The following is a 23799-nucleotide window of genomic DNA, read 5'->3' on the forward strand; positions in this document are numbered from 1 at the left end:
GGATTCACTTCTGGTAGGGACGTTCAAGGTCGTCACCCGTGAACTCCTGACCATGAGTTCTCATAATTTATTTTTATGGATTTATTATCAAGTAGTAAGGATTGTATCATTGTATAGCCGGTGTACATTACATCGCACATCACTTAAGGAGACCATGTCGTTATTTGAAGCAAAGCTACAATGTAATAAACCCCCCAAAAAATTCTTAAGTTATTTTTGTACTAACTTTTCCTCAATAAAGTTGAGAAATAAATTGGAGAAAAACTGCCTTTCATGCAAAATATTTTTCATCATTTTAACAGTAAAGACTTTATGATATAAAAGGCCCCAACACCTTGATTCATGGACAGTTTTCTCAGTAAATCAATAAACTAGTTTATATTTATCTGTAGGGAGTCGATTCAGTTATTCATCCAATACTCATGGCTCCAAGAGATGACATTAACAGGATGTTTGAACTTAATCAAAACTTCCAAATAAACTTAGGTACCAAAAAAGAATGGGAACGAGAGGAAAACACTTTTAATAATGGTACTGGTACTCTACTGGTACCAAATACTCATAACCCATGGGAAAATACACCAGTATCTTTCAAGCTGAGGTCCACACATTGAAAGATTCAATCTGAATAAATGTATGTGGGAGTAGAAGGCAACGAGAAAGCAGATGCCCTTGCAAGGAAGGGGGTGCTCTACCACTGATAGGACCTGAGCCCTTCTGTAGCATAGGAATCCACACTATCAATGAGCACCTTATACAGAAAGATAAAAAGAAAATGGGGAACTATGGAACTTACTCATTGGACACAAACAATCCAAGAACCTCCTAGTAAACTTTAGAAAGAAAGAGGAAACACAATATGTTAAAGGAAACAGGAAAAAACTGTGAATCCTAACAGGATTCTTAATAGGACACTGCAAACTAAATAGACATCTGAAGAATATTGACATAACCCAACAGGGCAGGTGTAGATTCTGTTAAGAATCAGAGGAAACACCAATACATTTACTAACAAACTGTAATGTTACCCTTGCCTACATGAGAAAATGTTTTAAGACATACAATATAACTGTAGAATAGATTCAACCACTGAAATCGGGGCTACTACTCAAGTTTCTTGATGTACTAGGGACTCACTGGTGTGCTATAAGCGCAGAATGGATTTGAAGGAAACTAGAAGACCTTTGGTACAGTTTGCATGGATGATCACTAGTGAATTGTACAAGGGATAAGCATACGGATAGGGATAAAAAAAGGTGACCACAAGGCCTTCTGCACCTCGACCTGAGTAGATCCATTGTGCTTCTCTGTTTTTAAAACTCACTGGCCAGCTTCAGGCTGTTAATCAACCTCCATAGCCTTGCCAGCAGCTCCTTAGTGTAGGATCTTGCTTGCGGCTTTTCCTCTCCTAGTTGCAAGAATCTGCACCTACAAAGATCTTCACAGAAACATAAAATGTGTTCTGCGGTCTCCTTGGCAGTATCTGCGCTGTGTTTCTTCTGCCTGTACTCCTACCTCAGCCAGAATCCTGGTTAGGTGGCAGTTGCCTTTCAGTAATTCCCTTGGGTTTTGAGGATGGCCCTTCATGAATCCTTGACTCTCTTTTCCTTATGCCTGGGGTATCCCTTTTGTGGCAAGATGCTAGGCCACAGTAGAGTTCGAGACCTAGAGGGCTCATGTTGGCTTCATCTTTGGCCCATATGTCAACCTTTTCATTGCCTCTATGTCCAGGAACCCATGGAATGTCAGATTGCATGGATGATCACTGACAAATCCTTAGTAAAGATTTATTTAAGCCTAAACAGAACTATTTAAGCTTTTATATTACATTGAAAACCCTTCAAATATCACCAAACTAAGTGCCATAGACATAAAATAAAGACAATAACAAAACAAAGTTATTCAATGAGTATTCCTGATATTTACAGTGTCATTTATTTATACAGCAGTTATAATGATGTCTGATGATTGCTAATCCGTTGCTATTGCACTGATTTTGCATTGGTTTTGTGTATTGATGATTAAGTGATAATCTTGTTATTTCTAATGAGTAAATAATTTCATTTGATTCATTCAGCCCTCAGTATATTGTAAAAAATACAAAACACCAGTTTTACCAATTATACTAAATGCAAAAATAAATAGTGTTTCTTATAACATTTATAACATTATTAATTATATTTAATTTAATTGATTTGTCTTAAATGTATGTTGGGTATTGTTATCACCAAAAAATGTTATGTCAATTAACTTTAGTTGCTTTAGTAATAAATACTTTTTGTAACAGTATGGGAAATAATTTGACATTGGTTATTCTAATCATTTTTAAAACTCCATGTGATACTATAAAATAAAAAAAAAGTAAGAATATTATAAGTAAGAAGAAAGAAAATTGACAGATTGCTCTAAACTTTAACCATTTAGGTTATGGTGTATATAGACGCTTTAAATATGTATTTAAAATGGGTGTATCTTATGGTTAAACATAATATTTTGAGAATGAAAGAATAAATAGAGATTGTCACTATGTTGATTATTAAATAAACAGCTATTAGCAGTTAGTACACCAAACTTTCTGGAAGGCAAAGGGGAAAAATGGTTCAACCAGATTTTATTGTAGTTTGTTTATTAAATATTGATTTTACTCACTATTGTTGGACTTATTGACAAATAGAATGTTAACATTATTACAACTAATTTTGTTTTGTAATTAAATTTATTTTAATCTTATTTTTCTAATTTAACTAACATCCAAGTTTCAGCATTTAACCAGAGGTAAATGTTTTAACTTTTGTAGCCAATATTGTGGTTAAAAATTAAATTATTTTGATTTCATTTATCATAACTGATTTTTATTTTAAATCAGATGAGTCCAGAAAATAAATATCAAAATATATTAAAATTGAACATTTTTAAAATAACTATTAGAAGTGTTAGTAATTCTATGTCCACTCCATTTCTCCGTTTGTGAATTTGGAAAAAGGAAAGGAAAAGTCTTTGCGGTTCTATCGAGGAAGAGGAATGCAGCCATCAGTAGCAGATATCGCTAAAGCAGAACAGTTCAAAGAGACAGCCAACAAGCTGTTCAAGAACAAAGAGTATGCCAAGGCCATTGATTTTTATACAAAAGCGATTGATCTTGATCCTCAAAATGCTATTTACTATGGTAACCGGAGTTTTGCAAATCTGAAGCTTGAGTGTTATGGAGCAGCTCTGACTGATGCTTCAAAAGCATTGGACCTGGATAGCTGCTACCTCAAAGGATATTACAGACGTGCCACAGCTTACATGGCTTTGGGAAAATTCAAACTGGCACTCAATGATCTTGAAGGTTTGTGTAGACGTTGCCCAAATAACAAAGAGGGAAAGATGAAGTACGAAGAGTGTAAGTCTATTGTAAATAAAATTAGTTTTGAAAAGGCCATTTCTGTAGAGAGTGTTGAAACTTCTATATTTGATGTGATCGACATTGATAAAATGGAAGTTGAAGACGACTACTGTGGACCTTATTTAGAAAATGGTAAAGTTACAAAAGAGTTCATTGAAGGATTGACATTTATGTATCAAAACTCGCAAGGAAATTTGCACAAGAAGTTTGCATACACCATTCTCAGAGATATACGGGAGTACTTTATGAAACAGCCCACGCTAATTGATGTCACTATAGGTGATACAGAAAAATTTACGGTATGCGGAGACATTCACGGGCAATTCTTTGACTTAATGAATATATTCAGCCTTAATGGAACTCCTTCAAACACAAACCCTTATTTATTCAATGGGGATTTTGTTGATCGTGGGTCTTTTTCTGTCGAATGCATCTTTACTCTTTTCAGTTATAAACTTTTGTATCCAGACAAAATGTTTATGGCTAGAGGTAATCACGAGAGTAAAAATATGAACCAGATGTATGGATTCGAAGGTGAAGTAAAAGCTAAATACTCTGCACAAATGGTCGATGCTTTCACAGAAGTATATAATTGGCTACCGTTGGCACACTGCCTCAATAATAAAGTTCTTGTTATGCACGGCGGCCTGTTCTCTGCAAAGAATGTCACTCTAGATGACATTAGAGCGATCAAAAGAAACCGCCAACCGCCTGAAGAAGGTCTAATGTGTGACATCCTTTGGTCAGACCCGATGTACGCCAATGGGAGAGTGCCAAGCAAACGTGGGGTAGGGATTCAGTTCGGCCCAGATGTCACAGAAGAATTTGTTCATGACAATAATCTTGACTACATTATAAGGAGTCACGAGGTCAAGAAGGATGGATATGAGATCGCCCACAACAATAAATGTGTCACAGTTTTCTCTGCTCCTAACTACTGTGATACAATGGGTAACTATGGCGCATTCCTGACATTGAGGGGTAACGATATGACACCGAAACCACATGTATTTCAAGAAGTACCACATCCAGATGTTAAGCCCATGTGCTATGCAAGCTCTCTCCTCCACTTGCTGGCTTGAAGGAATCTCAAGAAGGAATTTCGCATACACTTCATGGGGCCTCCTTGGCCCAAAATGAGAATCTTTCTTTCTCTCTTGTACAAAATTCCTAATATAAGGATATAAGATAAGGAAATTGTTATGCACTACACACATTGCCATAAAACTTTTAACTTGTAAAAATAAATTCTGTAAATTGTATAAATTTATATGAAATTGCCTTATGGCAGAAGTTTGTAAGGTTTTTTTCTGTTTTATGTATAGTTGGGTTTTCCTTTCTTTAACATACATATTTCATTGACACGTAGTTAAGAGAAAAGAGCAATGAGAGATAGAGTGAGTGAGTGATATATATATATATAGAGAGAGAGAGAGAGAGAGGGAGAGAGAGAGAGAGAGGAGAGAGAGAGAGAGAGAGAGAAAGTGTGAGAGAGAGAGAGAGAGAGAGGAGAGTGAGAGAGAGGAGAGTGAGAGAGAGAGAGAGAGAGAGAGAGAGAAGAGAGAGAGAGAGTGAGGGAGAGGGAGAGAGTGGGAGAGAGAGAGAGTGAGTGGGAGAGAGAGTGAGAGAAATAGAAATAATTTTGTTTATATTAACCCTCTGAATACCGGGTGGTTCTTGTTTTCCTAATGTAATTTTTCATTTTAGCCTCCAAAGAAGGGCATTTATCCTTTTGCCATCTGTGTTGCTTGGTGCAGAATATATAATTACAACATAACAATGAATTTACTAAGAAGTTTTTTTTTTTGATCTTTGAAAACCATAGTTGTGGTCCCTGTAGGATTCCTAATTGAGAGCGAAGCTTCTTGGATTCAACTGTGTAAACAGTTAAATCGATTAGGTTTTGTGTCCAATTGACCAAATAAATTATTTTCAATTAATTAATCTTTAAGTAAGGTATTGGTTGAGATAAAAACAGTACCAAGATGTATTTACTCATACAAAAGGGTGGGCATTCTGCAAATTTAATTGATTTCGCTGTGGTAAATACAGTCATGCTGCAACTGCACCCGGATTGGAAAATGACCTACAATCACCATCGATACTTATTTTTACTGGAAATTGAAAAAAAAAAAAAATCCAGAAACAACTGAATAATTGTGGTGTTTGTAACAGGCTTCCAAAGGAACTGCACCAGTCAATGGAGCGACACAAACCGTTTAGATCAACGTGGAGGGACAAATGGAAGAAGAACAAATGAAAGATATATCAAGTGAGGAACTCGATCCACCACCTCTAGCCATTCAGCAAAGGAAGAGACCAAACTATAACTTCTGCCCATGGTACATGACACCAAATTCAACACCAACTGCCATAGTCTCAAGAATTCACCTGCAAAGGACACTGAAGGACCACCATTATACACAAAGTCTAATGAATTTTTTTTTTTTTTGTATTTCAAATGTAAAGCTTTTTAATAAATACAAAAGTCTTAAAATATATTGGAATTGCTTGAACTTGCTTTTCTACATGCAATGCACTCATATATTACGTTCATCAATAAAAATTGGGGAATAAATGAGGGACCTGGTGTCGTGTCAAATTTTTCACTAGCTGTTCGGAGGATTTTTATTAACCTTTCATACAACATTATCAATTTAAAAACAAAAATAAATAATCCAGCAACTATATTTATTTAAACACAGTTGTACAATTTGTAAATTAAATTAAAATATAATGCAAAAAGTAAAATTAGTAAAAAAACCTAGTAATTTCATGTTATTGAGCTGTGAACTTTAAACATAATGTTTGGTTTGTATTTAAAATGTAAGGTTCTCATCTTCGGATTTACATGGGGTGCACTTGCATCCCTTCGGAAGATGTAAGTGGAAAGTCATTGTAGTATGGTCATCGCAAGATAAAGGCACATCAATCTCATAGACACCACTGGGTTTGCAACAGAGGCATTTCACTTGATATTGCAATAAGGCTAAAAAAATGACAAAATGAATTAGTTATACATGGAAATAAAATATCAACATACAATAGAAAGAAAATTAAATCACATCCTGGCAATAAACATCATTTTTTAAAATATTTATATATATATATATATATAAATAAAGATAAAGGAAAGTTTTTAATTATTTTTTAGATGTTGAGACTACCCACATTTACTTGCTCATATTTTTAGAGAGATTAGATGTTTAAAGATTGCTAGGCTACCATAATTATACATAATATACATAATTATTTAACATCATTTTTTTTAACTTATCAATGAATCTGAATTGGGAAACCATTAAATATAAAAGTGCTAATAACAATTAAATTAAAACTCTGATGGATAAAATAAGTGCACCACTCTTAAATTTTAATGTATGTAGTTTTATTCATATTTTATGTAGCAAAAATAGGTTTGGTTGTAACTATTAGAAATTTAAACAGAAAATGTTTATTAAAAAAATTTAAAAAATGATAAATCATGAAAAGATAGAAAATTCAAAAACAAATAAAAATGTAAAAACCTTTTTTGGTCCCTTTCCGTATAAAAGTTCTGTTTTACATTATTTTGCATACCAAAAATAGGTTTGTTTGTAAAAATAAGGTACTTAAAAAGGAAATGTTCATTACCAACAATTATAGAGTAAAGATTTTTTTTTTTTAATTAAAAAACAAATAAAACTGTAAAAAAAAGCTTTTTTGTTCCCATTCACACCGAGAATTTCCACCTCTGGCACGAATCATGTCTCTTAAATGCCTTTGCATTCCTTGCAAAAGATTTCTGATCCTGAGGAATTCTTCCCCTGGTGTTGGGACCTGGTCATACTCAATAACTTAAATTGGTCCCAAATGTGTTCAAATCTGGACTTCGAGCTGGCCACACCAACCACTCAATTACAACTTCATTCAGGTTTATGGGGCCTGGCATTATCCTGCATTAGCAAGAATCTCTCACTGATGTGGGGGGGAGGCAAATAGCACTACATGTTCTTCGATTGTTTTGTAAGTAAATCTGTGAAGTTATTCGGTGCGGGCGCCCAAGGACACCACATCAATAACCCATCATGGAAGGCCAAACTAAGGAACCATGCAGCATGGGGAGTAACTTTCTCCTGAGTGTCTCTATATGAAATTAGCCCATCTTAAGATTTGAGGCCAACTCACCTCATCTGTAAAGAGAACTCGCCCCCAGTCTTTCAATGTCCAATTCACACATTCCAGTGTGAATTGAAGCTTGGCCAGATTGTGGCTATGAGGTTATTTTCATTGAGCCTTCGTCCTGAAGGAAATCGAAACATTTTGGACTTGTCTTATCATATTTCTTATCCCATTTCCCGTAATGTTGTATAGATTATGATGACAGATGAACCTGTCATCTCTCTCATCCATAGTATTATTTTTGCGTCAAACAAAGTTAACCCTACCTTTTATTAATTATCTTTGTTCTTTTTGATTTAGAAAATTTTATAATTAATTTGACAATTTTTCTAATTCAACAATTTAGTGGGTAATCCTCCTAATTGCCTGCAACCAGTACCTATCAATTATTTTGTAACAAATTTAATACAAAGTAATGTAAGTTTGTTTAATTAATTATTTAGAAGTATCACCAATCATATGCAATCATTGATTATAATGTAATACGATAATATAGAGTAAAATACATTAACATAGGTTTTTATATATATTTGAATTAATTTACCTTTGTTAAATGCAGTGAAAGATTCACATGTGCCTTTGCATTCAGAGAACCCTTTGATTGGTTCTAAATTGACACATTTTCCATGCACTTTGTCATGGTAAACCACAACTCGTATTGTGTCATTAGGGCTGATAGGTTCCTTAACACAAGACGAGTATGCTAGTGGTATCGTTTCATTGCACTTTTTACAACAGATATCTTGATAAATCCTCTCTTCGGGACAATCAGAAATGTTTGGACATTTTTCTTCAGATGCAGTTACATGTACCTGAAAATTTTGTTTCTTTAATGTTGTTAAACTTGAAACCATGTAGAGAATTAGGTAAATACAAATATTACCTGATTGTCAATAATTGTGCACTGGTAAGCAGTACAGTTGTCATCTGATAACCAAATTTCACCTTTTTTGTACAGCTTATCACCAACGAGGCAACCTTCTGGCAAGCATTCCCCACAGCACTGTTTTGAGCCCTCTAAAGGCTCATGGTACTTCCAGCCTTTCTTGCAATCAGTCCTACAATTCTCAACAATCTCTTGCTTTGTTACAAGTGCCCCTTTTCCAATTTCACATGTAATATTAACACAAGGGTTGATGCCAGCGGATGGCCAAACTTGCCCAACCTGAAAAAAATTGTACTTACTGAATATGAATAATTTAAAAAAAGTTTTGCGTTTTATCATTAATCCTAAATAACACTGTTTTATTACTGAGAAAATTCACTTGCCTGGTAGACCTGTTCTCCCATTTTACATGCAATCCTTTCATAAATTGGGCAGCATTTCCCGTTCACATATTTTGGCTTAAATACATAATTTTCACTTTCAGGAGGAGGTGAACAAGAAGTGACAACACAAGTCGCCTTCTCACTTCCATTTTTGCATTCACAAACTCTGCATGGTCCATCATTCCAAGTATCTCCAACCTAAAATATATAATATTAAAATTATTAAAATAATAATAGATACAAAGTCTCTTAATCTTAAAATTATCTAAATAATAATCTTACAGGTTTAAGCACAGAATATATCTCAGCTAATGATCTTTCCCTTTCACCCCCACCTTTTTCATCAGTTAAATATCTCATTTGGTATAAGCATTTGTCCTCAGGCAACACTAAAAATTAAAGTTAAACAATTTATTTATTATTAAGATTTATTAAATATGACTCAAATTTGGTGTAATATCAAACAATAATTACTAAAGGTTTTATTATCTACTGAATGTAAAAAGAAAGAATAGAAACTCTTAATGCTACAAGGGAAAATAAAAATATACCGCATTTGTAATCCGGGCAGCAGTGCTCAGTGTCTCTTTTCAAATGTGTGTGATGTTCTGGGCATGGTGCAGGTTCAGGACAAGTATCTACTGCACATTTCTCTACAACCTTAGGGCAGCAGCTAGAATTGTCAATTGTAGCGACCATGCCTGGTTTCCTTTCCAACTTTAGTTCTTCTGTTACATCTTTACATTCCTCTTTCGGTTTACACTCTAAATTATAAATTTAAATTAAAATTATCAAGTTAAAGTAGAACCAAACATTAAATTCAAAACTAACATTCTAAGATGTGTGAAAACTAAAACAATACAGATCTTAGCAAACAAGAAAAAAACTTCTGTTAATCTCCTTGTTCTTTAAGCATTGCATTCTACTTCATTATTATTTATATATATTTTTTAAACTAAAATGTATTAGACAAGTAAAATAATTAAGCTTTATCCACTAACCACAAATGAATTCTTGGCAACCAGATGGAGATGTCATGAGCTTCATTACCTGCCCGAATCCACACTGGGGCTGTTGAGGTTCAAGGCAGATTGGGCCGGCGGTCAGTTCTGGCACTGATGGTTTAAAACCCATTTAAACAAAGTTAAAATAATAAAAAAATAAAATAAATCACTTACCACATATGTGTTTTGGACAACATTCTGCCTCTGTGCCAGTAAGAATTACTGACCTGAACCCTTGCGCACAAATTGCATTTGTATTTGTGCACTGTACCCTTTGACACTGGATTGAACCTTTTTCACACAAACATTCAGTGCAAACATCTGGCTGCCATTTGTCTCCAGGAAAATGCCCCTCATTATCACATGGTACACAGAAGCGTTCTTCAACGCATGAATTATTTCGGAGGACCTAGAAATAGAATTATACTATTGAATATTAATACCTTTAACATGATTTAAGTCAATACCTTTCCACTAGGACACATGCACGTGTCCCCCTTAGTAGCAGAACAGGCATCAGGATTTTTTCTATAAAGTTCATAGTTATCGCATGTCTGAGTACAACCTGTTCCACAAGGCTCATATTCCAAATCTGTCATTAAAAAATTCGCACTTAATCAAGTGTTTTATTGTAAAATAAAATCAATAAATAATTGAGAAATATACATACTTGGAGGGCAATTGTAAGGGCAAAGATCAGGAGATCGCCATTTAAGGCAGACTCCATCACTTTGACAGGCTCTAGCATACGATTCCAGCACATCACAAATATCTAACTCATGGCAGAGATTATTGTGACATTGATCAATATAAAGCAATGGGTCAATTATAGCGTGGCACTTAAATGAAAAATAATATTTGTAAGATATAAAATTATAATAAGGATATAAAAATATATAAAGATATAAATATAAAAAAAAGATATAAAATATAGATATGAAAAATAATAAAGATATATAAAGAGAGAGAAAAAGAAAAAGAGAGAGAGAGAGAGAGAGAGAGAGAGAGAGAGAGAGAGAGAAAGAGAGAGAGAGAATGTTAGTTTAATTTGCAAATTTAAAGATTACTTGTCCAAAAAGATTTTCATCTTTAAGTTTCAAGCAGGGATCATTTTCTTTGGGTGGTTTGCAGGCTTCTACTTCTTCAGCCATACACATGACTTCATCTGTAACTAATAAATCCAATTTTACAAATTTCTTGTATTTTTATATATAAAAGTTGGTATTTTTTTTAATAGTTACCACTAGAGAGATTAAAAAGCCAACTGTCTCCAAACTTAGAAATATTTTCAGTGAAAAATCCTTCCTTTGTTTTGAAATCATCAGTTCTATTTAAATTACAGCTACCTGAAAATTTAACCGTTTAACAACATACCTACAATAAATATATATTCTTTTTCTGTGAAAATGCTTCCTTATGAAAAAAAGGTTTAAGTAACAAATGCACTTAATAGTATCTTTTCTATATAGTTATCCCAACACATTTCCTACTTTAAAAGAAAAAAATAATAATTTTTATAAAGAGAAAATTGGCTGGCTCAACTATACAAACTGTGAAAAATGGCAAAAAGGAGGGAAATTTCGAAAATTGGGGTTGAGATAGAAAGTTGGTGTTCGAATGGATTGAAGTCACAATAGCTCAAGTGGTAGAGCAGCGGTGTATTTAGCCGAAGGGCGAGGGTTCGAATCCCACTCGTGGCACTGACTTTTTATTTCAATCAATACCTTACATAAAGATTTATACAAACTGTACTAAATTAAGCTGAGTATGCATATTAATTATACAATTCATAAAATGTTTTTAATGTATACCCGCCATTTAATACTTAAAGATAAAACATACCACAAAGTCCTTCAGTTCGTCCTTTATACAGGTGTGAAGGAAGACGGAGGTTAAACCCTTTGCCTCCATTAAAAAATTCCAGATCGAGCTGCAACTTTGGTATACTCACAGTCACACACTTGCCCTGAGATTCGACCACATTTAACCATTTGTTTGAAAATGGTTTATCAACATTTTCATCATTTACTTTGACAACAACCTAAAAAAACCAAACCTTACAAATTTTTATATGTTTCTTTTGTGTCAGTACAGACCTTTAGATTCCTGTCGTTTATTAATTGCACAGTATGTTCCTTATACAGAACAGTGATCATATAAAGGCAAACTCGTTCTTTGTTATCTTCACAAGGATTGTGAGTTATCAAAACCTGTGAGTTGGTTAGAAAAAGTACAGGAAATAATTTATTCCGTCATAATTTATAGACCAGAATATCTTAGTTTAACTAACCTTGAATCGTAAGCTTGATGGGCCTTCAACTGTTTGAGCCAGAATATGAGTGCACTTTCCATTGAATGTATAATCCATTCTATCGAATGTGACATATCTCGAACCACCATAACCGTCACATTGACCTGAGATATTCAGTAGAATTTATGTTCTATTTAAAAATTTAAAAAAAAACTCTACTTACAATCTCGGCATTCAGACGGTTTTACACAATGATCATACTTTCTCACATATCCATCAGGACAGTAACATCCCGGGAAACATTCATTCGTTTCTGGACAGGCATCCTCCAGCATCAGCTCAGAACAGCAAGGTTCACAAATCTTGTTAAAGCATTCCTTGTAGACTAATCCAGGTGGACATTCAACAGCTGAAATAGAGGTACAATGAATATGCTAAATATGGGGGGAATAATTAAATGAGGAGAAATTTACGGCAGTCGTGGTTCACCCGCCATTTAGAAAAGTCAAATCCTGGTAGCTTGCTTTGGCATTCAGTCACTGCTTCCTGGAGGGATTGGCAATGACATTCTTCTGTGCTGTTTCCCTGCTGAACACACGCGCATACTGATTCCATGCACTGCGACATCACCTTGTCAAGGTTCATTACGGATTGACATTTTGACAAAGGTTCTTCCCTGTGTCAAAAACACAATTACATTGATAATATATGACAATATTATTTAATTAAGAAATAATGGATTAACTTTCACATAAAATTCTGTATCAATCACTTTCATAAATATAAATAAATCTTACAAAATTTTATAATTTTATAATAAATTTTATAAATATTACAACAAAAAGTAACATTTTATTCCGTTAACATCCACATAACAATTATTATTTCACTCAGTTTGGTCAAATTTGGTGGAAAGAAAACTTAAAAATACAACAAATTTTTGGTCTCACTTGAAAGCTTGACATTTCTCCCATGCCTCTTTCTGAATATGGAGTGGGCAAGTGATTGTTTCACACTGACTGCCTTCACCCCAACTGTCACCGAATTCCACACTTGTCTTAGCCAACGTCCCGTCGGGCTTACGTTTGTCGTTTTCCAAATTACTATCAAAAAAGCCGCACAGACCATCAACTTTTCCTTGCGATTCACCAGAAACCTGAAATTGCAATCGTCTAACTGTCTTATAAATTAAAATTAATAACAAAACTTACAATAACTTTCAGATTTCCTTGGGAATCCCATATCACAGAAAAATCTTTGATACTTATAAATATCAAAAATTTGTCACTCACTTGCTGAATTTCAAACTGGACACTTTGTTCACCAATTTTTTGAAGCTTAAATAAAACAACAATTAAATGAAAGCATAATTATTTTTATTCTATTCTTACCTGTGGTACTGTGTACATAAAACTGTTGAAGTAGGATTTAAACTCTTTAGTAATAACTATTTTATCTTTGTCCTGTGTTATTTCTAAGCATGGAGATGTATTTAGGCCATTACAATTCTTCCTCTCTGGAACAGGTTTTTATTTGTTTATTTACTTTTCCTGATTCAAACTTAAACATTTACAAATCTTACTCATAATAGACCAATTGTCTTTAACATTTCTGGCAATTACATGGTTACATATGTCATACTTATACTCAGTTCCATCGAATGTTGTAAATGTCCTCCCTGTAATGTTACATTTACCATCTGCAAGTTTTATGGCGTGTGGAATGCAAGCGTATTGTGGGCACCGACCATGATCTTTACTTATAATTTCTTTCAAATCATAACTACCAAAAAATAAAATAAGTATTTCAAGGCTAAAAAGGATAAGAGAATAAAGAAAAATCACTCACTTTGGCAAGCAGTTGGGTTTTTTGCACACATTTTGTTCCTGTTGTTCCAAAGGTATACACTGATATTGAGGGCATTTTTCCTGTGTAAAAGATTTATTTGGTATGGATTTCTTGTAACTGCCATACGATTTGGACGGTTTGTACAATTTTTTAAATCCTTTGTAGCTTCCTCCAGCATAAGTGGAGCGCCCTTTGAAATAGGAGCCCCATTTAGTTTTAGATCCAAACGGACTCCACTGAGGAACATCCTGATCTGGATTGTTTTGGGCGACACGAACAAGTTTGGATCTTGGGGGACATTCGACAGGGGCACATGCAGATGCTAAAAATAATGAAACAAATGAATTTTTTTACTTTCTTAACAAAGGAAAGGATGGATATTTATAGTTTGTATAAACACATATAGAGGACTAATTGTTATTTCTTTTGGGACATTTTGTTTAATTAAGGCTGAAATGATATATTCATTCATTTGTTCATCAGATTTTAATGGTTAAAAGATTATTTAAATTTGTCAAAATTGATAATTAAAAATGCATCGATGTTCTTCATTATTTAGAATAAACATACAAGCGTCAAAACTTGCTGACACTAAATAAAGTAAATTTTTAACATATTAACGAGAAATTTTATTTCTGAAAGCATACTTTCAATTTTTGGAGTTGTAGTTGTAGAACAATTGAGTTCGTCATCAGGGCATTCCACTATTCCATTGCACCAGGATGACAAAGGCAGGCAAATATTTGACGATGGACACAATCGCTCATCTTCTCGGCAAGGTACACACTCACAAAAACATTCAGACGTCCACGATTGTTTCAAACCCTGTTAAAAGTAATAAAAATGTATATTATACAAATATATGTTATTATAATTGGACATACCTGACTGCAGGGTGGGCACTTTTTGGGTTTGCATTCTGTTACACCATTTAGAGCACAAATGCACTGCTCACATTTATCATTATCAAACACAGCTCCAATGGCATATCTGAAATTCAGTTTTGTTTATATGTCAACTGATGAAAGCTTAAATTTAAGCGAGAATTAAAGGATTGCTGTTGCAATAATATATTTTACAAAGCATTTATTATAACAACTTTATTAAAGCACTTATTATTATTACTTACAACATTAAAACATTTAAAAAAATCACCTCAAAAAGTAGTACAAAATATAATATATACAGTTTTTAAATAGATACTTTATTTGTAGCTTGTACTTATTAAAATAAATAATACAAATGTGTGTATATGTATGTTTATTTTCTCTGTCACGACACTAACACTAGATACAGCACTGGACCCAGAGGATATAAACAGAAGTTAAGAGAAACCAGTCAATGCTTGCACTCAACATTAGAAATTACATGAGGCAAGGAGGCCTCCAGACCAATGTCATTTAAGGCGACTTGGCTGGTTCTTAACCTGGAAAGTGTAGCTAATGCTTATTTATACTAGTATAAATAAATCGTTGTGGATAGTTAGGCCAGTGACATAGTAAAGAGCTTTGAATAATAATATGAGCATAAAAACTTGAAACTCCTTGCTTATCATTTCACCAAATTTACAGCTGAAAAGGTAATAAAGAATTTTGGTGTGAATAGTGTAATTTCCTGTCATAGAAGCATCATCCTTTTTCTGGTTCTCCCTGGATAATTTCTCTGGTTGATGTTTGTATTCTGTCCAATAAAAGGTTCAGCAATAGAGAGTTGTACATGGTCATCTGAGTTTATTTTATTTATTTATTTTTTTTGTCATCAATCACGCAGTCACAGCCATGATTCAACATTTTATTATGAAATATTAATTTGAGGTCAAATGCTACCATCAGAGTGAACGAAAACCCTGAGATAGTTTTATTTTGTACAAAAAACTTAACAGTAGTCTCGTCAAGTTCCTTTGGTAAGTGAGACTGGGGAGAACGTTAAAATTAACATCTTCACTGGCTTTTAAAAGTGCACAGCAAATTTTGGTTTTCTTGAACTCCACATCATTTATAGCAATGGATATAAAATGTACTCTGTGTAATTAAAAAGAAAAAGAATTTTTTCACTTTTTGGCAAAATGTACCATCCTGTCTGAGATTTGCACTTCTTATTTGAGCGTTGAGAGCCTGCCATTGGGTGCTTATTGCACAATTCAATTTCTGACTTACTTTATTTGTTTGTTTTCTTATTATTATTTAACATTATTTCTTATACTTTTTATTTTATTATACATATTTTTAATTAATTATTATTTTTTTGGAGGATTATGTTTCCTTTTTTTTTCAGTTTTATGTATAAAATAAAAAGAATATAGTGTTTTTTGACTATTTCAGTACTATTATTATTGATCTATTTTTCATTAATAATCTCAACTCCAAGCAGATGGCTAAAATTCCATTGATGTAAAAGAATTTTGTACTTTTAAATATTGTGTTATTGCTACTATATTTTCTCAATAAAGTATTATTATTATTAGTGGGTTTGAAGAGAGGATGGGGATTGTGAAATGGAATGCTGAAGGTGTTGGTGAACACTGAGCAGTAGAACTTCATTTTTTACCTCATCGAGAGATTTCATTGTAATAATTAAGTACAGATGAATTAATGGTTTATGGAAAAGTTTCCAGTTAATTGTTAACTATTATATAATACAACTTACGAAATAAAGCCGACAAAACATGGGCATCTCGATCTGCTTGTACACTGCTCCCCATCCCACCACTCATTGGACATCAAACAAGGACAAGTTCCCATGGCAGAAGTCACGCCAGGGCAGAAGTTACAGTTATGTTCCGTTGTTGTTTCAACATGAACAACAGGGAGAATCGCTATCAACCCAATAAATATATTAAAATATATTTTATTCATCTATTTGTAAAAGTTCATTTTGTTCACTTACGGTAAGGTTCATAACAACCAAGGACTTCAACCCTCATAGCAATATTTTTGTGCCATTTCAAAGGTAAAATTCGAATTAAACGTGTGGAAATGGGGTTCCAGAATATAACTTTCTTAATGTTTATACTGTCTGTGTTTCCTTTGAAGATCTACAATAATATAATTAATTTTTCACTTTTAGATAATAATTAATAGTTTATTTACTTGTAATGCCCCATCCTTGTTTAAAAATGGATTCCACGATTGCCCATCATGGCTGTAGTTAATAGTGAAACTAGACACCCAGCTTGACCGATGAGGCAAAGACCCACTACCAGCAATAAGAAGCCCAGTAATTGTTCTCTCACCAAGAAAATCAAACTGAAACGGCAAAAATAATATAAAACAAAAATTTACTTCTGTTCCTCCACTAATGAGATATTTTATTAATGCCTTATTTTTTTATTTTTTTCAAATGGAAACATCATTTAGCCCTTTTATATGACAGGGTTGAATTAAATCCGTTACAAAAAATTACCTCAATCCATTGATGTTTGTCTGATGTCAAAGGAGCCCAATAGTCTTCACCTTTCACAGATATCATGGTTACAGTAACAAATTTGTTAAAGCTAGAAACTTTTATTTGTCTATTGTCCATCAAATGTGACATTTCATCATTGCACACTGTAAATAAAAATGAATAAATTTGACATTTATGTGATATGAAAAGGGTGTGTTTTAGTATTATGAAATAATATACTTGGCGGTGTTTGTGTTGTTGCAAGACTGGTCGGTTCGACTGAAGATGTGAATGTGCTTGCACATCCAAGAATTTCAATTCTCATTGCTGGTTTCCCGACCCATGATGTTGGATTTATTCTTACATACCTTGCTTCAACTGGCGTATCAAACAACCTTTGGGTCCTCTCTACATTCCTTGTAGGACCTTTGAACACCTTAAAAATAAATAATTTACAATACATGTTTCAAAATCAAATCGTTTACAGAATGTACTCACTTCAGGCATTCCAAAGAAGCTAACGAAGCTGTAAGTTGACCCATCAAGGCTGTATAGAACATTAAATGATTTGACAAACCAATTTTCAACGGGATCACCTAGTATGACCACTCCGTATATCGCGTGTACTTGACCTAGGTCAAATTCTACATACTGAAAAGCATCGTCGATCTCTGGTTGCCAACTACTCTCTGAAAAATCATTGTTCTCTTAGAAAACAGTTACAACTGCAGATGAAATTGTGTCTACCTGTATTGTTTAATCTTATGTAAGAAGGTTTTGATCCCTTGGATGTCGAAGAAGCAGAGAAGGATGATTGAGGTACTTCACGGAGGAGGGACTTGAACCTATGCAAATATACAGTCAGCTACATTAAAAACGAACAAGTCCCAATGCAATTCTTTTAACATTTGTATATATTTATATTTGTATATAATTATGTTGTAATAAAGGTAATTTCTGTTTGGAAAATTATATTTTAATTGTGTAGGAAGAAAAAGCGGAAAACATTTTTTTTAAATAGTCTACCCATAAATTCTAATTTACTACCTATTTTGATCACAAGAAGGAGGAGGGGTGTTAGTAGATGGTAGAATGACAATATCCGTGAATGTAGCTGGTGGAGGAGAAATTGTCACTGAATAGCAATCGTCTTCATGACAACGATATTCATTTTTTAAACATTGGCAAGTTGTGCAGTTGCCTTTTACCACTTCACCAGGCTTAAAAATAGAAAATTATATAAATTCTACTTCGGGGAAAAAAAAAGTTGTTTCCTTTATCGACCTTCTTACCTTTATCATTTCACCTGTCAGTGATGCACAAGTGCATTCATCAATTTCAACACAAGATTTTTTGTCACGCCAACGTCTTTCGGACTGACAGGGTTCTTTCGGCCTACAACCTGATATCAGTACACTAATTAATAAAACTAATAATCTTAAGCAAGAAAAAAAATGAGATGTCATGATATAAAAATATAAACCCAAGCTTTGCTCTATTGATTTGACAACTTTCAAAATAATTGAAATTTCAAATTAGATATAAACCTTCAATGCAGTTTGATCCCATTTCACACTGATCCTTGAAAAGTATAAATTCTGCGTAATTGCACAACTGGTGACAGTGATATGCACAATCATCCCAGACTTCATCGTGGCTACAACCTAAAAAGAAAGACATTTAGTGTGCACAAAAGTGAACGATGAACAATATTTTTGTACCATGGATAGTTTCATTCTGTTCACGTATTTTTTCCTGTTGTTCTAAATCTGAAATACACATTTTTTTCTTCAAAATTTACAATATAATCAATGCTTTTTTAAGGATATGAAAGTATAATTTTGCTATAGCATAATATCACAACTTGTATCAAATAAACTAATGATAAACCTTCGCATTCTGGACGTGATTTCAGAACGATTGATTTTATGTCACATATTAGACTTTCGTTGTTAAAGAGAGTTCCTTCTTTACAAGACTTCTGAACGTATCTGATTCCTGATAATGTTTCTTCACATTCTAAATACTTAGAACAATCATTTTCGTCTACTTTCATGGGATGTGTGATATCGCAATCAGCTAAAATGTTTAAAAAAATAAGCATTAAACATTTTGAAAATAAAAGTTAACATATACATACCCTCATTAACAATTGGACTGAGAGTGGTGGAGGTTGTTTCGGATTCTGTAAAAAGAAAAAAAATTTCTTGCAATATTTAATTGATTTTTAAATATTATATGGTTGTGGGAAATTCATTACTGATATTCAACAATTTAACGAAGCAAGAAAAACATGCTTGCTTATAACTTGTGAAAACAGTTTTTTTTAGTGTAGTATTATACTATAACATACCACATTGGCATAAGACTTGGACTTCATAATCATGGCAGCCTCCCTTACAGATGAGTCCATCAGTTTCTAAACTGCAAACAGCATCCTCGCCCATCTGTTTTTGAGAATATTGACCTTTTACAGTCCTACAATTGATATCTACCATTTTTGACTTTTCACACCTCGGAGAATCTGTCTAAAATTATAGGATGAAAGAATCAAGGATTAAAACATACATTGTCTTTATATAATTTGTTTATCAGGAATTGCAGGTACCCCTTGAAAATCTTTAGGTGATGGTAATGGTTCGATCTCTCGCTCTTGACTCCTGTCAATATGAATATGGTTGTTCATCCAATCAGACCAACCAGAAATGCATGGCATCATTGCGTCCCTTGGAAGTGAAATCTCTGTCGTTGTTAGAGTCTTGCAAGGTTGTCCCAAGCATGATTTCTTTTTTTGTGAGCAGAAGCTATAGAAATTAGGATCACTACTTATTACAAATCTACTTACAGTTTCAGTAAAATATACACACATCCAAATAATAATTTTTTTAAAGAAAAATCACAACTGCAGTTATTACATAACATACCATCTATGGCATTCATCACTCTCGATTTCATCTCCTTCATAGAATTTTACTCCATCAATGACCATACAAATTTGAATACAGTCTTCTTTAGGTACACAGGTTGCTTTGGAAGAGTTACGATAAATCTGTCCTTCAGGGCATTTTTTGTACTTGCAACCTCAAAAATAGATAAAGATTATATAAGCAATTCATTAAATTATGTAACTGGAAGCTACAATTATACCTTCTATACAAGCATCTTCTTTACAAAGACTATTTATTTTCTTATTTTCCATTAAATCATCACATGTCTCCTCTGGGCAAGTCGAGATGCAAGGGCTGTACTCTGAGCAAGTCTCATCACATTGCATAGCTTATCAAACCAATAAGTAATTATTTAATTTCAAATCAAGTCGTTAATTACCTTTGGCTATTTTTTTCAAATTACAACAGACTTACGACATAGTTCTTGGCTTCTCCACCTAATCGGCACTCCAAGAACATTGCACTCCTGTGCGTATGCAGCGATGGCAGTGCAAAGGCAGTTGCAGTCCCCCCCTTGATCACAGCCGCATGCGTCGAACACACATCTTGCAAAGTATTCATCTACGGCCACTTCACTGTGGCATCTAGTGAATTTTTCTGACTTGAGAATTGAACATTTCTCAAGAGCCCATGATTTCCGTAAAGGATGAATCTCACAAGTATCCTGTTTAATATTAGCAATATTATCACATGTTTCCTCCAGTTTTTCATTATTTAACATACAATGCATTTGATAGAAATTAATACAATAGAGCAATGTCATAACTAAAACTTTTTTTTAATTGAACATAATTTTCTTGGTGATTACATTATGAGACTTAATGCAGAGAGCCAGATGACAACCATAACCTATTTGTTAGCCTATAAATAACTACACCATTATTCAGGGACATAAAATAAGTAACACCCATTTAAAGGGAAATTAACAAGTAAGTTCCTCACTGAAGATGGCAAAATGCCAAATGCATTTGAGAAATTCAACAAACCTACAAAGAACGGACTCAGTTAGTGAATATCGTGAGTTCAGAACAACTCCCATCATCATCTTTAATTAATAAGTATTTTAATACATAATATCTCCACCAACAGTCCAGAGAGGTCATGATAGACTTCATTGTAATAAGAAACAAATTAAGTAAATAAAAAATTTAGTATGTTTTGTTTTGTTAAAATATTCAGTAATGTATATCTTTTTGTAATAATTAATTTCCTAACAAAAGACTTATTATTTTAAGTGATAATATTTAATAAATATGTATGAAGGCAATTTTGTTTAAATGGTAATTTCAATTTGGTTGGAGCTACCTTGATTTGTTCTCCATTAGGGCAATAGTCATATATTTTCCAAGAGTCACCGAAAATCTCCACTGACATCTCAACTCCACCCGAAGGTGTCTGGAAATCATCTGAATAAACTTCATTAAAATTTCCGCAAAGGCCTTTCATCTGAAATATTACAACCAGTAGTAATTAAATTTAACCGAAGAGACAATGTTTCACATTACCCTGCCCTTCCACTTTGGATCCAGTTTAACAGATATAATCGTCCCTTTGTCCCACTGAAGTACTATTCCAAATGTAAAAATTTCAACAAATATGTACATTCCGCTCTCCCTTTGAGAAATTCTAAGAAGAAAAAATCAAATTTAAAAATAATTAATAAAAATAATCATGGTTAGGGATGTTGTTTACCTTTTAAGTTCAGTCGTAGAAGTAGATTTTCGGTCAGCTAAAACAAGAGACTCCTTGTCATCACCAGATCCAATGTTGATCGTTACAGATTTAGAACAGCTTACACCAGAAGATCCACAAGAGACAAGCTGTTAAATAATAACAATTATTTAAAAATACTTGTATAAGGATTCATAATTAACAAAAAAAGAAAACAAAGCACTTGAAAAAGTAATTACAAATTATTATTAAAAAATATTAAACTTGTATATTATGGTTTAAAATATTATATAAATAAAGTTTTCCAGAAAAAGAACATTTATTTTATTATTACAAAAAAGTATTTGCCTCTCATGAAAAAGTGCATTTGTTGTTTGTTTTCCATGAAAATTGTTAAAAAGTTAGTATTAACTTGTTATATTCACTATAATCCTCACATGATTTTTTTTAACTGTCATTTTTAGTTTTGCATGCAGTTAATTATTTGATTAGCATTACTTTTTTCTCATGTCTTTCTTTCTCTATTTTTTAATTATTTATTTTAAATTAATTATATTTTGATCAATTTTAAACTCAATATGCTAAGACACCCCCTCACAAAAAAAGAAGAAACAATTATTACAATTACATTTCTTTAAAAATTTCTAAAAATAAAAAACAACTTTTATAGTAATCATAATCATGATACAAAATGTAAAGCAATAATAATTCTTTAAAAAAATTCATTCAAACCTACTTCAACAATTATTGAAAAACAATCAGCCGGATCTGGTGAAAGAGCTCCTTTAACAAGGACATACTCGCAAGCCCCTTGAAAATCAAAGATGTGTCCATCAAATGTTTTGAAGTGTGAATCACCCCAAGTTGTGCAAACACCAGGACATTGGTGCTCAGTGCAGGTCCATTTCCCACTCGCACATGTACTTCAAATATTATGAAATCGTTAAGTCACTATTTAAAACTTAAGATACTTTTTTAAAATACCATGTGTTGCATTTTTCATGAATTACACTGCCATCGTGGAAACTTTTCCCACCGTGGTGACAGGGACACTGGCTGGGCTTGACGCATTCATTAGTTACAGAATCAAGTACATACCCCTTTTTACAGATGCATCCTCCATAGCAGGCAGATTCAGATTGATCTCTTTTATAACTGTGCATGTTCTAATCATAAAACAAAATTATAAATTAAGCTAAATCAAGCAGATCAAGGAGGAAACTATACCTTGCAAGTAATTGGTACAGATGGTTCACAGTGAGTATAGATTAAGTTTTTACTACTACTACACATCAAATTTTCTTTTGTGTTATTCTTGTAGGTGATTAATTCATCATTTGAAGACTTTCTACATTCCCAAAGTGCGTTTACACAAGTACTACAAAAATTACATTGTTACATTGAATCAGATGCAAAAATAAAAGAAATATTTTTTGTCATTATGAATTATGAGAAAGAACTCAATGGTTTGTAATATGTGGGTCTTTCATTTTTACTATAAATACAAAATTTTTCATACAAATTATTTCAACATATCAGTTTTACTATAGTTTTAAAAGTACCATAAATTAGGGCCTTTTGCATCAGGTTGTATTTCTTTGTATCCTGCAGGGTAATCGAGGCCTTTTCTGATACAAGGACACTGGGAGATAGGGATGCACGATTCCTTGTGGTCCATCGCAAAACCGGGGGGGCAATAACACCCTTCCAGACAGTTGGTAGTGCATGATGTCTCTCTTGAAATGTCCAAGCAGGACCTGGCACAGGAATCTCCACAAACTTGATAGACTTGTCCTCGAGGGCAACGGAGGCCTGGAAAACATTTACCAATGTACTTATGCCTTTTCGTTTATTGTGACATTGTGGTGTAGTTAC

The 23799-nt window shown here is 33.3% G+C and overlaps 1 protein-coding gene and 1 pseudogene across 1 annotated transcript in view; one reads left to right on the forward strand and one right to left on the reverse strand.

Moving 5' to 3' along the window:
* The first annotated feature begins 2856 nt into the window (after window positions 1-2856).
* Window positions 2857-4654, forward strand: LOC106672842 (annotated as a pseudogene).
* Window positions 4655-5980: 1326 nt separating this feature from the next.
* LOC106672841 (hemocytin) overlaps window positions 5981-23799 on the reverse strand; it is a 28309-nt gene continuing 10490 nt past the window's right edge. Inside the window, exons 21-69 of the mRNA XM_014404582.2 lie at window positions 23487-23736; window positions 23152-23302; window positions 22909-23090; window positions 22661-22847; window positions 21946-22073; window positions 21759-21879; window positions 21559-21699; window positions 20668-20917; window positions 20453-20581; window positions 20230-20386; window positions 19914-20109; window positions 19659-19833; window positions 19446-19490; window positions 19196-19384; window positions 19027-19074; window positions 18853-18969; window positions 18598-18707; window positions 18353-18525; window positions 18053-18150; window positions 17804-17994; window positions 17546-17741; window positions 17324-17469; window positions 17011-17166; window positions 16808-16955; window positions 16568-16736; window positions 14806-14911; window positions 14569-14746; window positions 13922-14243; window positions 13656-13855; window positions 13465-13589; window positions 13285-13410; window positions 13024-13229; window positions 12547-12749; window positions 12297-12482; window positions 12113-12237; window positions 11919-12032; window positions 11665-11863; window positions 11064-11168; window positions 10890-10993; window positions 10493-10661; window positions 10290-10414; window positions 9997-10231; window positions 9820-9933; window positions 9370-9582; window positions 9101-9207; window positions 8819-9016; window positions 8433-8714; window positions 8094-8361; window positions 5981-6377 (exon numbers count right to left, since the gene is read on the reverse strand). Coding sequence (XP_014260068.2) covers window positions 6208-6377; window positions 8094-8361; window positions 8433-8714; window positions 8819-9016; window positions 9101-9207; window positions 9370-9582; window positions 9820-9933; window positions 9997-10231; window positions 10290-10414; window positions 10493-10661; window positions 10890-10993; window positions 11064-11168; window positions 11665-11863; window positions 11919-12032; window positions 12113-12237; window positions 12297-12482; window positions 12547-12749; window positions 13024-13229; window positions 13285-13410; window positions 13465-13589; window positions 13656-13855; window positions 13922-14243; window positions 14569-14746; window positions 14806-14911; window positions 16568-16736; window positions 16808-16955; window positions 17011-17166; window positions 17324-17469; window positions 17546-17741; window positions 17804-17994; window positions 18053-18150; window positions 18353-18525; window positions 18598-18707; window positions 18853-18969; window positions 19027-19074; window positions 19196-19384; window positions 19446-19490; window positions 19659-19833; window positions 19914-20109; window positions 20230-20386; window positions 20453-20581; window positions 20668-20917; window positions 21559-21699; window positions 21759-21879; window positions 21946-22073; window positions 22661-22847; window positions 22909-23090; window positions 23152-23302; window positions 23487-23736 — 8033 coding nt within the window. The 3' untranslated portion in view covers window positions 5981-6207. The remainder of the gene's footprint in view (window positions 6378-8093; window positions 8362-8432; window positions 8715-8818; window positions 9017-9100; window positions 9208-9369; window positions 9583-9819; window positions 9934-9996; window positions 10232-10289; window positions 10415-10492; window positions 10662-10889; window positions 10994-11063; window positions 11169-11664; window positions 11864-11918; window positions 12033-12112; window positions 12238-12296; window positions 12483-12546; window positions 12750-13023; window positions 13230-13284; window positions 13411-13464; window positions 13590-13655; window positions 13856-13921; window positions 14244-14568; window positions 14747-14805; window positions 14912-16567; window positions 16737-16807; window positions 16956-17010; window positions 17167-17323; window positions 17470-17545; window positions 17742-17803; window positions 17995-18052; window positions 18151-18352; window positions 18526-18597; window positions 18708-18852; window positions 18970-19026; window positions 19075-19195; window positions 19385-19445; window positions 19491-19658; window positions 19834-19913; window positions 20110-20229; window positions 20387-20452; window positions 20582-20667; window positions 20918-21558; window positions 21700-21758; window positions 21880-21945; window positions 22074-22660; window positions 22848-22908; window positions 23091-23151; window positions 23303-23486; window positions 23737-23799) is intronic.

This window comes from Cimex lectularius, unplaced genomic scaffold, assembly GCF_000648675.2.
Source record: "Cimex lectularius strain Harlan isolate CLEC.00 unplaced genomic scaffold, Clec_2.1 scaffold46, whole genome shotgun sequence".
In the NCBI taxonomy this organism is placed as follows: Eukaryota; Metazoa; Arthropoda; class Insecta; order Hemiptera; family Cimicidae; genus Cimex; species Cimex lectularius.